The 16,138-nt window shown below is 45.5% G+C and overlaps 1 protein-coding gene and 1 long non-coding RNA gene across 2 annotated transcripts; one reads left to right on the top strand and one right to left on the bottom strand.

Annotated features, from left to right (window-relative positions):
- Positions 1-244: 244 nt before the first annotated feature.
- LOC140419842 (uncharacterized) lies at positions 245-10,836 on the bottom strand. Its single transcript, XM_072503888.1, has 2 exons — positions 10,713-10,836; positions 245-6,162 (listed from the first exon to the last, which is right to left on the bottom strand). Exon 2 carries the CDS (start codon positions 5,846-5,848, stop codon positions 4,520-4,522), a length of 1,329 nt encoding a protein of 442 aa, XP_072359989.1. The 5' UTR covers positions 5,849-6,162; positions 10,713-10,836; the 3' UTR covers positions 245-4,519.
- A 48-nt stretch (positions 10,837-10,884) lies between these two features.
- Positions 10,885-13,975, top strand: LOC140419862 (uncharacterized). The gene is made up of 2 exons (XR_011946050.1): positions 10,885-11,074; positions 12,071-13,975. It is a non-coding gene; the product is annotated as an uncharacterized lncRNA (long non-coding RNA).
- Positions 13,976-16,138: the final 2,163 nt, after the last annotated feature.

The following is a 16,138-nucleotide window of genomic DNA, read 5'->3' on the forward strand; positions in this document are numbered from 1 at the left end:
GAGGTGCCGAAACGTGCGGCTTAGCTGGTCATCGCCGCAACCAGAAGTCTCCGAAACCCGACTCTTTAAATACATAGACAGGGAAGAGGCTGCAATGAAATCTGTCCCTTTTAACCTGCACAAAAGCAGGAGGCTCAGATTCACAGGCTGCAGGAGGAGACCATTCAGCCCATCATGCCCCTGCTATCTCTTTGAAAGGACTCTCCCATTCATCCAACAAATTAAAAAGATCACATGACAGAACTTCGAGATTTACAAATTTTATTGCAGCAAACCAGAAGCAACAATGACTAAACACTATTTTTGTCGGAAACATATCCTTTAAACCATAAAATAATGTTTCCCTTTTACACAATCTGAAATCCTACTCCATGGTTATACGTTGTCTGCCCTGGAAGTCGAAACATTTATTGTCCCGGCACTAGTCCCGAGGATTTACTTCCATTCTTTTCCTTTCCAAGCCTGGCAACATTTTACTCCGGAACCAGCTTTCAAAGTGCAAGTTCTCCTTGATTCTTCATCTAACTCCAGAAAGGTGAATCTTCCAGTCTTGTTGCCAATCCTCTTTTCTGTCTGAGCACAAGTTTCCATCCATATTCCTCTGTGTGGTAAAACACAGAGTCTGGCAACCTCTTATCAGTTCACTCTCTCTTGGATCCTTGCACTGTTCTGTTCAGAGATATCTTTTACAAGACCCTTCAAATCCAATCCTACAATAGTTTCCTATGCACCTTTACCTTCTCAAAGCCCATTTCCATGGCAAATCACACAAGCCTTTTATCCAGGTTGACACGCAGATTAGCTGTCATTTAGACACCCAACTTCCTACTAGAAATTAAATTGACAGTTAATTCATAACTGTTTACAAAATCAGACATTTTTACCACTTTCCTGGGACATTAGAGACTAACAGACAATTTAAATGTTGAAGGACACATGACATTTAGGAAGTACAGAAAGGAAAAGATGGCGGGGCCTGACACTGCTGATTAATGATAACATTCGCACAATAGAGAGGGATGACCTAAGTTCAGGAAACCAAGACGTCAAAGCCGTTCAGGCTGAGATGAGATATTATAAAGGCAAGAAGACACTTGTGGGAGTGGTGTACAAGCTCCCCAAACACTAACCACGTAGTGTGACAGAGTACAAATGAAGAAATAATGGGAGCTTGCCACATTGGAGATAAATATGGGGGTACTTAGCCTATACAAATATATACTGGAAAAACCAGATGGGCAAAGGCAGCGTGGGTAGGGAGTTTGCAGAATGTTTTCAGGTTATTTTCTGAGAACAGCACATTCATAGAATCATAGAATTTACAGTGTAGAAGACCATTCGGCCCATTGAGTCTGCACCGGCCCTTGCAAAGAGCACCCTACTGAAGCCCACGTCTCCACCCTATCCCCGCAACCCGCACTTAACCTTTTTTTTTGGACACCAAGATCAATTTATCATGGCCAATCCACCTAACCCGCACATCTTTGGACTGTGGGAGGAAACCGGAGCACCCGGAGGAAACCCACGCAGACATGGGGAGAACGTGCAGACTCCGCACAGACAGTGACCCAAGCCGGAATCGAACCTGGGACCCTGGTGCTGTGAAGCAACTGTGCTAACCATTATGTGACCATGCTGCCCCATTCTGGAGGCAGCGAGCTGGCTTTACTCGACCGGTTATTGTGCAACGAGATAGGATTAATTAATGACCTCATAGTGAAGGTATCCCTAAGTAGCAGCAATCAAAATGTGATTAAATTTTACATTTAGTCTGAGGGAGAAAAGAATAGGTCCAAAACTAGTATTTTAAATGGATTGCAACATTTTCCCTCCTACTGATGTCAGGCTAATGGGTCTGTGGTTCCCCGTTTTCTCTCTCCCTCCTTAAATAGTGGGGTTACATTTACCACCTTCCAACCTGCAGGAACCATTCCAGAATCTACAGAATTTTGAAAAAACATTTAATTTAGAGTGCCCTATTCATTTTTTTCCAATTAAGGGGCAATTTAGCTTGGCCAATCCACCTACCCTGCACATCTTTGGGTTGTGGGGGCGAAACCCATGCAGACACGGGGAGAATGTGCAAACTCGACACGGACAGTGACCCTGAGCCAGGATTGAACCTGGGACCTCGGCACCGTACGATAGCAAGGCTAACCCACTGCACCACAATGCTGCCCCCGAATTTTGAAAGGTGATCACCAATGTCTACAGTCACCTCTTTCAACACTCTGGGAAGTAGAGCATCAGCTTCTGGGGATTTATTAACTTTCAACCACATTAATTTCTCCAGTATTACTTTCTCATTAATACTAATCTCCTTCAGTTCCTCGTGCTCACTGGTCCCTTGGGGGTCTCTCGTGTTTTTGGGACGATTTCTGTATCTTCCTCCATGAAGACAGACACACATTGTTTAGTTTCTCTGCCATTTCCTTATTCCCCATTATAAACTCTCCTGTCTCTGCCTGGAATGGACCCACATTGGTCTTTGCTAATCTTTTCCTTTTCACATTCCTATCGGAGTTTTCCAGTTCTCCGCAGTTTGCTCTCATATTCTATTTTCTCTTGATCAGTTTCTTGTTCCTCCTTTGCTGAATTCTAAAACAAGATCCCAGTCCTCAGGCTTATGACTATTTTGGCCACTTTATGAGCCTCTTCCGTGGATCTAATGGAATCTTGAACTTTTCTTGTTAGCCACGGTTGCATCACCTTTCCTGTTGGATTTTTGTTTCTTAAAGGAATCTATATTTTATGTAAATATGCAATAATTCCTTAACTGCGAGTGATTGCCTGTCTATCATCATATGTTTTATTGTAAGTTCCCAATCTACAACAGACTTCATAGAATTATCATAGAATTTACAGTGCAGAAGGAGGCCATTCGGCCCATCAAGTCTGCACCGGCTCTTGGAAAGAGCACCTTGCCAAGGTCAACACCTCCACCCTATCCCCATAACTCAGTCAGTAACCCCACCCAACACTTAGGGCAATTTTGGACACTAAGGGCAATTTATCACGGCCAATCCACCTAACCTGCACATCTTTGGACTGTGGGAGGAAACCGGAGCACCCGGAGGAAACCCACGCAGACACGGGGCGGATGTGCAGACTCCGCACAGACAGTGACCCAAGCCGGAATCGAACCTGAGACCCTGGAGCTGTGAAGCAATTGTGCTATCCACAATGCTGCCGTGCTGCCCCCATACTTGTCCCTCATACCTTGACAGTTGCCTCTGTGAGAACCACCCAGATAAATTAAACCATGTAACCACCATAGCCCAACTTCATGGCAATGCAGCATGCATGCGGGGTGTCCCAAACAGAAATGGGAACTAAATATAATTTAAATTCCCAACACCCTTTCACTCTAGGAGCCTTGTGAAATTTGAAACCAAGTATTCGCAACAAGTGTCAAGGAGCATCAGCCCACTGGAGGCAAAGTCGTGAGACCGGCCAGTCCAGCAGAAAGAAATCCTCTGACCCTCCCTATTCACCAACTGACAGAATGAATGAAATTCAGTCCTGGATTTAATTGAGCGCAGAAGCAATAACAGCAGAATCCAACCCCTGTAATTATTGTGAAATTGTTGCACCTTAGCAGGTGTGATGAAACACATAATTAGTTTCCCAATGAGACAGATGAATTGGCTCTCCCCAGTGTGAACTCATTGGTGACTGCTGCTACACAAGGGAGATATCAGGAAATTGGGTCCAGAAATTAAATTGAAGACATAGCAGGCAATTCAGGGGTTAAAAAGACTGAAGGGAAAAAAAACCCAGCTAGCACAGAGTCAGAGGTATATGTCCACAGCTCGCCGGGTTACACTGTCCCAGTCAGACTTAAACTCATTAGTGTGAATGTACAGAATGCCCCAAATCCATTGTTCTTTTGGACACTCCTGTCTGATCAGCTATTAGCCCATTACAGAGTCTGATGGCCTCTTTGTCTGTCATTGGGAGATTAGTTACATATCAACAGCATGGCTTTGTTCTTTTGGATAAACTGCGCCATCAAACATCCAAGATAACGATGATAGGTTCAAGTCAGTAAACTCCAGCAGGCAACCTTTGTTTAGGGGGTTGGGCGGAGCTAATAGAAAGAGAGAAAAAAAAATCTATTTTGAACAGGTGGGGAGAAGGCTTTGGAAATCTACTGAGAGAGGTCATGAAACCTGCCACTTAGGCAGGCTTTGGAAAAGGGTTCTGAACGAATGTCCTTCGCAGATGAAAAATTGCTTTGTAAATGCAAGTATTGCTTTTGTCTGCCTGTGAAAGTGGTGCAAGAGCTGCATATTCTGCACTGTAAATTCTATGATCGTATGATATTCTGTTAAAGTGCTGTTTAATGGGAACTAGTGTGTTAAGATTAAGAAACTACATGGAATCTGTTTGTGCTGGAGTTGAAGATGAAAAGTTTAAATATTGTTTTATTTTGTTGAAATAAAGTTTGTTTATAAAATAGCCAAGCCCTATTTCTTATATTATCACTCATGGAATAAATTGATCTTTCTGCTCGGTCTTAGTTTTGACTTTGGCTCAGTCTCTTAGCCCCATTGAAAGCTGACCAGGCATGTGTAACACTCTGTAGCTGAGACGGATCACTGAATGTTTTACCCTTCTCAAAGCATGTGAATGGCTGTTCCACAGTATGAACTCGCTGATGTTTCCGCAGATTGGATGAATCACTGAATCCCTTCCCACACTGAGAGCAGGTGAATGGCCTCTCCCCAGTGTGAATTCGCTGGTGTTTCCGCAGGGTGGATGAATCACTGAATGCCTTCTCACACTGAGAGCAGGTGAATGGCTTTTCCCCAGTGTGAATTCGCTGGTGTGACTTCAGAGTGGATACCTGAGTGAATCCCTTCCCACACTGAGGGCAGTTGAACGGCCTCTCCCCAGTGTGAACTCGCTGGTGACTCTGCAAATGGGATAACCGACTGAATCCCTTCCCACATTGAGAGCAGGTGAGCAGTTTCTCCCTAGTGTGAACTCGCTGATGTTTCCGCAGGGTGGATGAATCACTGAATCCCTTCCCACACTGAGAGCAAATGATCGGCCTCTCCCCAGTGTGAACTCGCTGGTGATTCTGCAGGGTGGATAACTCAGTAAATCCCTTCTCACACTGAGGGCAGGTGAATGGCTTCTCCCCAGTGTGATCTCGCTGGTGTGACTTCAGACTCGAAAGATCAGTAAATCCCTTCCCACACTGAGAGCAGGTGAACGGTTTCATTCCAGTGTGAACTCGCTGATGTTTCTGCAGGCTGGATAACCGAGTGAATCCCTTCCTACACTGAAAGCAGGTGAACGGCTTCTCCCCAGTGTGAACTCGCTGATGTGTCTGCAGGTTGGAAGACCGAGCGAATCCCTTCCCACACTGAGAGCAGGTGAACGGCTTCTCCCCAGTGTGAACTCTCTGGTGGCTGCACAAGATGGATAAATTTGTGAATCCCTTCCCACACTGAGGGCAGATGAATGGCCTCTCCCCAGTGTGAACCCGCTGGTGTGTCTGCAGGTGGGATGAATCACTGAATCCCTTCCCACACTGAGAGCAAGAGAATGGACTCTCCCCTGTGTGAACTCGCTGATGCCTCCGCAGGTGGGAGGAATGACTGAACGTCTTCCCACAGTGAGAGCAGGTGAACGGCCTCTCCCCAGTGTGAATTCGCTCGTGTGACCTCAGGCTGGAAAACTCGATGAATCCCTTCTCACACTGAGAGCAGGTGAATGGCCTCTCCCCAGTGTGAATGCGTCGATGAATTTCCAGCTTTGATGGGACTCTGAATCCCTTCCCACAGTCCCAACATTTCCACGGTTTCTCCATGTTTTGGGTCTCCTCGTGTCTCTCCATGTTGGACAATCTGTTGAAGCCTCGTCCACACACAGAACACGTGTACCGTCTCTCCCCACTGTGAATGGTGAGATGTTTTTTCAGACTGTGTAACAGTCAGTGCTCTGGAACACACTCACTCGGGTGTGTGTGTCTCGGTCCTTTTCCAGTCACGCTGATGTTTAGAATCTTTTGATGCCAACAGATCGGGCAAATATTTCTCCTTCTAGATTTAATGGCCGATGATACTCAAGTCCAGATGAATCGAATGAATCAGTTAGATCTAGACTTGGGCATTTGAGATTTCTGCCTGGAATTCCTCCTCTTCTAATATCCTGTAATAACAAATTACAAAACAGTCAGTACAGGATGGAAATTCAGAACAACAATTCTAGTTTCTCGAGAACATTATTTCCTCTCGTTCCCCACAAGCTCTAAATCTCCATCCCGCACTCTCCCTCCATTCTCACTCTGCTGTATCTAATATTCACCCTCCCAATTCTCCTGAAGGTGCTGATTCAGGCTGATTGACAGATCCATGCTCACTGCTTCCTGTCCTGGACACAGAGACCATAACAAATAGGAGCTGCAGTTGGACAATCGGCCCATCAAGCCTGTGATCATTGGCTGATCTACTTGAGCACGATTTTCCCACACTATCCCCCATATCGCTTGATACCTTCAATATCTAGAAACCTATCAATCTCTGCCTTGAAAATACTTGTCCTCTGGGCGAGAGAATTCCAAAGCTTCACCACATCCTTGAGTGAAGAAATCCCTCATCTCGGCTTTCTCTCCATTTTCCTGACTCTTCCCCATAATCCACAACTCTCTCGTCAAATATAAATCTGTTCAACTCATCCATAAAGGAAGCATTTGTAAGGGCTAGAATTCCGTGAGGAATATAAGGAAAGTACAACGAGTCAGGAGGGCAAAAAGGGGTCACGAAAAGTCATTGGCAAACCGGATTAAGGAAAATCCCAAGGCTTTTTATACATAAATAAAGAGCAAGAGGGTAGCCAGGGAAAGGGTTGACCTACTCAAGGACAGGGGAGGGAATCAAGGACAGCCAGAGGAAATGTGCTAGATATTAAACAAGTACTTTGCATCAGTATTCAAAGAGAAGGATGTGGTGGATGATGAGCCTGGGGAAACCTGTGTAGGTAGTCTGGGTCACATTGAGATCAAAAAGGAGATAGTGTTGGGCATCTTGAAAAACATGAAAATAGATAAGGCCCCAGGGCCTGATGGGATCTACCCCAGAATACTAAGAGAGGCAAGGGATGAAATTGCTGGGGCCTTGACAGAAATGTTTGTATCCTCACTGGCTACAGGTGAGATTCCAGAGGACTGAAAAATAGCTAATGTTTTCCTTGGCTTAAGATGGGTAGGAAGGGTAATCCAGGAAATTACAGGCTGGTGAGCCTTACGCCAGTGGTAGGGGAATTATTCGAGAGAATTCTCCGAGACAGGATTTACTCCCATTTGGAAGGAAGTGGATGCTATTTGCGAGAGTCAGCATGGTTTTGTGAAGGGGAGGTCGTGTTTCACTAACTTGATCCGAGTTTTTTGAGGAAGTGACGAAGATGACTGATGAAGGTAAGGCAGAGGATGTTGTCTACATGGACTTCAGTAAGGCCTTTGACAAGATCCCGCATGGCAGACTGGTACAAAAGGTGAAGTCAGACGGGTTCAGAGGTGAGCTGGAAAGATGGATACAGAACTGGTTCGATCATAGAAGACAGAGGGTAGCAGTGGAAGGGTGCTTTTTTGAATGGAGTGCTGTGACCAGTGGTGTCCCGTAGGGATCATTGCTGGGACCTTTCATGTTTGTAGTAGATATAAATTATTTGGAGAAAATATAACTGGTCTGATTAGTAAGTTTGAGGATGACACAAAGGTTGGTGGAATTGCGGACAGCGATGAGGACTGTCAGAGGATACAGCAGGATATAGATCGATTGGAGACTTCGGCAGAGAAATGGAGTTTAATCAGGCCAAATGTGAGGTAATACATTTTGGAAGGTCGGATACAGGTGGGAAATATACAGGAAATGGCAGAAGGATCTCGGTCTACAGATCCACAGGTCACTGAAAGTGGCAATGCAAGCGGAGAATGTAGTCAATAAGACATATGACATGCTTGCCTTCGTGGGCCAAAGCATTGAGTATAAGAATTGGCAAGTCATACTGCAGCTGTACAAAACCATAATTAGGCCACACTTGGAATATAGTGTTCAAAGTCTGGTTGCCACACTACCAGAAGGATGTGGAGGCTTTGGAGAGGTTTACCAGGATGTTGCTTGGTATGGAGGACATTAACTATGAGGAGAAATTGGATTCACTCAGTTCGTTCTCACTGAAACGATGGAGGGGCGACCAGATAGAAGTCTACAAAATTATATGGGGCATGGACAGATTGAATAGTCAGAAGCTTCTTCCCATGGTGGAAGAGTCAATTATTAGGGGACATAGGTTTAAGGTGCGAGGGGCAAGGTTGAGAGGAAATGTGGGAGGGAAGCACAGGGGGTAGTGGGTGCCTGGGACTCGCTGGCAGAGGAAGTGGTGGAAGCAGGTACGAAAGTGACCTTTAAGTATATTACTTACACAAATAGGATGGGAATAGAGGGATACGGACCCCCGAGCGCAGAAGGTTTTAGGTTGGACTGGCTGCATGGTCGGCTCAGGCCTGAAGGGCCGGTTCCTGTGCTGTACTTTTCTTTGTTCTTGAATATATTCAATGACCCCCAGACTCCACTGGTCCCTGCAGATGAGAATTCCAGACACTAACAACCCTCTCAAGAGAAGAGATAACTGGAAACATATAGGGTAGCTACAGTACAACATTACAAACCTAGAAATAATAATTAATGTACTTTATTACAGAACCATAAATAATATATGTAATATGCTAAATGAATAATTTTCATCAGTTTTCACACAGGAAAAAAACTATGTTGTCGAGGAGAATACTGAGATTCAGGCTACTAGACTAGAAGGGCTTGAGGTTCAGAAGGAGGAGGTGTTAGCAATTCTGGAAAGTGTGAAAATAGATAAGTCCCCTGGGCCGGATGGGATTTATCCTAGGATTCTCTGGGAAGCTAGAGAGGAGATTGCTGAGCCTTTGGCTTTGATCTTTAAGTCATCTTTGTCTACAGGAATAGTGCCAGAAGACTGGAGGATAGCAAATGTTGTCCCCTTGTTCAAGAAGGGGAGTAGAGACAACCCCGGTAACTATAGACCAGTGAGCCTTACTTCTGTTGTGGGCAAAATCTTGGAAAGTTTTATAAGAGATAGGATGTATAATCATCTGGAAAGGAATAATTTGATTAGAGATAGTCAACACGGTTTTGTGAAGGGTAGGTCGTGCCTCACAAACCTTGGATGAGGGTAAAGCAGTTGATGTGGTGTATATGGATTTCAGTAAAGCGTTTGATAAGGTTCCCCACGGTAGGGTACTGCAGAAAATACGGAGGCATGGGATTGAGGGTGATTTAGCAGTTTGGATCAGAAATTGGCTAGCTGGAAGAAGACAAAGGGTGGTGGTTGATGGGAAATGTTCAGACTGGAGTCCAGTTACTAGTTGTGTACCACAAGGATCTGTTTTGGGGCCACTGCTGTTTGTCATTTTTATAAATGACCTGGAGGAGGGTGTAGAAGGATGGGTGAGTAAATTTGCAGATGACACTAAAGTCGGTGGAGTTGTGGACAGTGCGGAAGGGTGTTACAAGTTACAGAGGGACATAGATAAGCTGCAGCGCTGGGCAGAGAGGTGGCAAATGGAGTTTAATGCAGAAAAGTGTGAGGTGATTCATTTTGGAAGGAATAACAGGAAGACAGAGTACTGGGCTAATGGTAAGATTCTTGGCAGTGTGGATGAGCAGAGAGATCTCGGTGTCCATGTACATAGATCCCGAAAGTTGCCACCCAGGTTGAGAGGGTTGTTCAGAAGGCTTACGGTGTGTTAGCTTTTATTGGTAGAGGGATTGAGTTTCGGAGCCATGAGGTCATGTTGCAGCTGTACAAAACTCTGGTGTGGCCGCATTTGGAGTATTGCGTGCAATTCTGGTCGCCGCATTATAGGAAGGATGTGGAAGCATTGGAAAGGGTGCAGAGGAGATTTACCAGAATGTTGCCTGGAATGGAGGGAAGATCTTATGAGGAAAGGCTGAGGGACTTGAGGCTGTTTTCGTTAGAGAGAAGGTTAAGAGGTGACTTAATTGAGGCATACAAGATGATCAGAGGATTGGATAGGGTGGACAGTGAGAGCCTTTTTCCTCAGATGGTGATGTCTAGCACGAGGGGACATAGCTTTAAATTGAGGGGAGATAGATATAGGACAGATGTCAGAGGTAGGTTCTTTACTCAGAGAGTAGTAAGGGTGTGGAATGCCCTGCCTGCAACAGTCGTGGACTCGCCAACACTAAGGGAATTCAAATGGTCATTGGATAGACATATGGACAATAAGGGAATAGTGTAGATGGGCTTTAGAGTGGTTTCACACGTCGGCGCAACATAGAGGGCCGAAGGGCCTGTACTGCGCTGTAATGTTCTATGTCCTATGTATCATATAACAACACTGGACATATCTCTGTCCGATGTTAATTTACTGTCCCTTTAAATGTCAGCCATCTCCTGGGGAAACCAGCCCTTTAATTGTGAACATTGGGAAAGAGACCATCCTTTTAGCCAGACAAATAAATGTGTCAAGCTGAGGGAGCAAAGGATGTCAATGTCTTTGAGAGAGAGAGACCAGGGCCAAGCTTTGCAGAGTCTGCACCCTCCCTGGATTCACTTCCTTTCCCTTCAGTTGCTGCAAGTGACCAATTGAAGGTGAGAATGAGAAAATAAATGGAAAGGGGGAGAAAAGAAAATGTTTTACTCACAGATGCTGGAGACAGGAGGAAGTGTCAGTCTTAAATCACACAAAGACCGCGCTCTGATTGGCTAGAGGACGAGAGTCCTTCCGGTTCTCCAATCTTCCCATTGGTCAACACCTCAGCCTGAAGGTCAGGAGGCGGGCTCTGCCCCGCACATGCGCAGCTTTCCCTCTTCATAAGACATGCGCAGTACCGGGCCAGAGGGTGAGATCACGGAGCTGCTTCTTGCTCTGGCCGGAGAAACCTTGGCTCGACGTGTCGGGGGACCAACGGATTTGGGCGGGGCTCTCGTCTCCGCGCGCCGTTCCTGCGGCCTGGAACCCGGTGACGTCACCGCAGTGTACCTTGATTTCTATTGGCTGATTCAGGTAGGGCTCCATTTTGACGTCACAATACGGACCTTGTGTAACGTCCTCCTCTGCAACATCTGGGGGGAAATCAATGTTTCCCCCTTTCCATTTCTTTCCTCATTGGGGCGGGGGGGGGGGGGGGGGATTGGTGACTTGCAGCAACTGAAATCCAGGGAGGGGGCAAACTCTGGAAAGGTTGTCCCAGGTCTCTCTCAAAGACATTGACATATTTTGCTCCCTCAGCTTGACACATTTATTTGTCTGGCTAAAAGGATGGTCTCTTTCCCAATGTTCACAATTAAAGGGCTGGTTTCTCCATAGATGGCTGACATTTAAGGGGACAGTAAATTAATATCAGACAGAGACATGCCTAGTGTGTGGTGCAGATTAAATATTTATGGTTCTGGAAAGTACATTTATTATTCCTAGTTGTGTGACATTATGTTGTAGCTACATTTTATATTTCCAGACACAGAGTCATTGAGTCACAGAAGCAATCCATTCTGTAACTGACAGGGGAAATGTTTGTGATTTTGTGAAACCTGTTTTTGTTGTATCAGCTATTTAAAGTCGAATTTATCCCGTCTATTCAAATATTGGTCTTATTATTCAAATAATGCCTAAATTCGAAGAAGGATAAATAAATTCAGAGTGTTGTGGATGTTAGTCACTGAGCCTATTTAAGACAGAGAATGGAGGAATTTTGGATAGTTTAGGAATGAGCGGACTTGGGGAGGGGTCAGGGATGTGGAGGTAGAAGATCAGCCATTATCAGATTGACTGGCAGAATAATCTTGAGGGGCTGAATGGCCTCCTGCTCTTCCAGTTTCTCATGTTCTAATGTTACTAGAATTATTAGGAGTAAACAATGGCGACAGAAGGAGCGGGGGAAGTGAGGGTGCATGGAGAGGATTACAGTCAAGATGGGGGAACAACTGAACCAAGTATAGAATGGTCTGTTCTGAATTTCTGTCCCGTACTGACAGTGATGACTTTTGGAAACATCTTTTACAGGATGTTCGAGGATAATTTACAGACAGAAATCGCAAACCAAATGTCGAGATATGACAGAGTAACTCGATTCATCAGGATCTGAATCTCAAGGGTGAATTTTTGTCTCTTTTGTCGGCTTCAAGATATTTTAAATTTCAGTGTGATTGGAAAAGCACTGAGCCACACATACCCGAGTGAGAGTGTTCCAGTGTACTGACTATGGAATGATCTTTAAGTAGTTATCCAGTCTGAAAAAAATCACAACATTCACAGGAGGGGGAGATTACACCCTTGTTCACTAAAGACGAGGCTTCAATTGATCATAGAACCTGGAAATAAACAGGGGCAGCCACACCATGGGGAAACCGTGGATATGTGGGGACTGTGGGAAGGGATTTTGTACCCCATCTGCACTGGAAACTCATCGACGTGGTCACACCGGAGAGAGACCGTTCACTTGCTCTGTTTGTGGGAAAGGATTCACTCAGTTATCCAATCTGCGGAAGCACCGACAGGTTCACACTGGGGAAAGGCCATTCACCTGCATCGAGTGTGGAAAAGGATTCACTCAGTTATCCAACCTGCTAACACACAAGAGAATTCACACTGGAGAGAAGCCATTCTTCTGCTCTGGGTGTGGGAAGGGATTCAGTGATCTAGCCAACATGCAGAGACATCAGCGAGTTCACACTGGGGAGAGGCCGTTCATCTGTTCTGAGTGTGGGAAGGGATTCACTCACTTATCAAGTCTGCAGAGACACCAGCGAGTTCATAAGTGATGACAGGTTGGATTCTGCTGTTTTGCTGTTAATCACATCCAGGACTAAACGGTGTTCATTCTGACACTTGGTGAAGTGGGAGGGTCGGAGGGTTTCTTTCTGCTGGACTGGCCGGTCTCACGACTTTGCTTCCAGTGGGCTGATGCTCTTTGAGCCTGGGAGAGCACATTTCCACTGAAATGATCCACTAAAGCTGATGACGGACATTTATTTTATCCTGGATAATAAATAGTGCTTTTCCTACGACTACAGGTAGATCCAAAATAAATATGTTCATAAGAAATGGGACCTTGAATGAATGAATCTTTCCACTGATGTATAGAATTCTTATATAATTCATAAGCATGGCATAATTCATCTTCAGGCAGCAGAGAGTGCCGGACCTGTGAGGGAAACTACTGGGAACGGAGGATAAAGGGACGGCGAGGCTTGGGTTCCTCACTCACATTCAGGCAGCAAACAATACCGGGACAGCCTTCTCGAGGCTCAGGAGAGGGAGGGTGGGGGTTTAAACTAATATGGCAGAGGGATGGGAACCTATGTAAAGATTCAGAGCAGGGGGTATCAGAAACACAAGAAAGACACAGCAAGGAGAATAAAAAAGTGATGGGTAGAGAACCAAGGGCCAGTATCGGATAACAACACTAATAACTAGAAGGGATGGCCAAGGAATGTTAAAAGGACTATCCTTAAGGGTTTTTTTAAAATAACTTTTTAGAGTACCCAAATATTTTTTCCCAATTAAGTTCAGGCAGTGCCCTATTGCCCCCTCCCCCCCCCCCATCAACACCCCGACTCCCTCCCTCCCCACCACCCTCCTTTCCCCTCCCTACCCACCACCCTCCTTTCCCCTCCCTACCCACCACCCTCCTTTCCACTCTCTCCCCACCACCCCCCTTCCTTTCCCATCTGTTGGTACAGAGGTGAGGGTATCTGGTCTCTCCAGCGCAAAGCTTAGTGCTTGTACCATTTGTTTTTTGTAGAAACGTGTTGTGAACTATTTTAATAATCAGAGTATCCACCCCCCCTCCCCGTACATTGGTACTGAGGGGAGGGTACCCTGTTTCTCCAGCACAAAATTAGTGTTTGTACCGTTTGGCCTTGTATATATATTTTACTGTTTTAATAAAAAGATATGGCCAATTCACCTAACCTGCGCTTCTTTGGGTTGTGGGGGTGAAACCCACGCAGACGCGGGAGAATGTGCAAACTCCACACGGACAATGACCCAGAGCTAGGATCGAACCTGGGACCTCAGTGCCATGAGGCAACAGTGCTAACCACGCTGCCAGGCGTACCACCTAAGGTTTTGTACGTGAATGCTCGGAGCATTTGAAATCAAATGGATGCATTAGTTGCGCAGATGGATGTCAAGGGTTTAGCCATCTGGGATGGCCACATCCCAATTACAAAATAAACACTTGCAAAGAATGCAGGGAAAATCGGATAATACTAAGAAACAAGCATAGAACATTACAGCGCAGCACAGGCCCTTTGGCCCTCGATGTTGCGCCGACCTGTGAAACCACTCTAAAGCCCATCTACACTATTCCCTTATCGTCCATATGTCTATCCAATGACCATTTGAATGCCCTTAGTGTTGGCGAATCCACTACAGTTGCAGGCAGGGCATTCCACACCCTTACTACTCTCTGAGTAAAGAGCCTATCTCTGACATCTGTCCTATATCTATCTCCCCTCAATTTAAAGCTATGTCCCCTCGTGCTAGACATCACCATCTGAGGAAAAAGGCTCTCACTGTCCACCCTATCCAATCCTCTGATCATCTTGTATGCCTCAATTAAGTCACCTCTTAACCTTCTTCTCTCTAACGAAAACAGCCTCAAGTCCCTCAGCCTTTCCTCATAAGATCTTCCCTCCATACCAGACAACATTCTGTTAAATCTCCTTTGCACCCTTTCCAATGCTTCCACATCCTTCCTATATTGCGGCGACCAGAATTGCACGCAATACTCCAAATGCGGCCGCACCAGAGTTTTGTACAGCTGCAACATGACCTCATGGCTCCGAAACTCAATCCCTCTACCAATAAAAGCTAACACACCGTACGCCTTCTTAACAACCCTCTCAACCTGGGTGGCAACTTTCAGGGATCTATGTACATGGACACCGAGATCTCTCTGCTCATCCACACTGCCAAGAATCTTACCATTAGCTCAGTATTCTGTCTTCCTGTTATTCCTTCCAAAATGAATCACCTCACACTTTTCTGCATTAAACTCCATTTGCCACCTCTCAGCCCAGCGCTGCAGCTTATCTATGTCCCTCTGTAACTTGTAACATCCTTCCGCACTGTCCACAACTCCACCGACTTTAGTGTCATCTGCAAATGTACTCACCCATCCTTCTACGCCCTCCTCCAGGTCATTTATAAAAATGACAAACAACAGTGGCCCCAAAATAGATCCTTGTGGTACACCACTAGTAGCTGGACTCCAGTCTGAACATTTCCCATCAACCACCACCCTTTGTCTTCTTCCAGCTAGCCAATGTCTGATTCAAACTGCTAAATCTCCCTGAATCCCATGCCTCCGTATTTTCTGCAGTACCCTACCGTGGGGAACCTTATCAAACGCTTTACTGAAATCCATATACACCACATCAACTGCTTTACCCTCATCCACCTGTTTGGTCACCTTCTCAAAGAACTCAATAAGGTTTGTGAGGCACGACCTACTCTTCACAAAACCGTGTTGACTATCTCTAATCAAATTATTCCTTTCCAGATGATTAAACATCCTATCTCTTATATATAAGGTGCCTCACGGGAGACTGCTGAGTAAAATAAGGGCCCATGGTATTCGAGGCAAGGTACTAACATGGATTGACGATTGGCTGTCAGGCAGAGAGTTGGGATAAAAGGTTCTTTTTCGGAATGGCAACCGGTGACGAGTGGTGTCCCACAGCTGTTCTCTTTATATATTAACGATCTAGATGACGGGACTGAGGGCATTCTGGCTAAGTTTGCCGATGATACGAAGATAGGTGGAGGGGCAGGTAGTATGGAGGAGGTGGGGAGGCTTCAGAAAGATTTAGACAGTTTAGGAGAGTGGTCCAAGAAATGGCTGATGAAATTCAACGTGGGCAAGTGCAAGGTCTTGCACTTTGGAAAAAAGAAAAGAGGCGTGGACTATTTTCTAAACGGTGACAAAGTTCATAATGCTGAAGTGCAAAGGGACTTGGGAGTACTAGTCCAGGATTCTCTAAAGGTAAACTTGCAGGTTGAGTCCGTAATTAAGAAAGCAAATGCAATGTTGTCATTCATCTCAAGAGGCTTGGGATATAAAAG

This window comes from Scyliorhinus torazame, chromosome 5, assembly GCF_047496885.1.
Source record: "Scyliorhinus torazame isolate Kashiwa2021f chromosome 5, sScyTor2.1, whole genome shotgun sequence".
In the NCBI taxonomy this organism is placed as follows: Eukaryota; Metazoa; Chordata; class Chondrichthyes; order Carcharhiniformes; family Scyliorhinidae; genus Scyliorhinus; species Scyliorhinus torazame.

Bases quoted from the DNA above. Each gene is read 5' to 3' on its own strand.
- LOC140419842 (XM_072503888.1), bottom strand. From the start codon at position 5,848: ATGGAGAGACACGAGGAGACCCAAAACATGGAGAAACCGTGGAAATGT.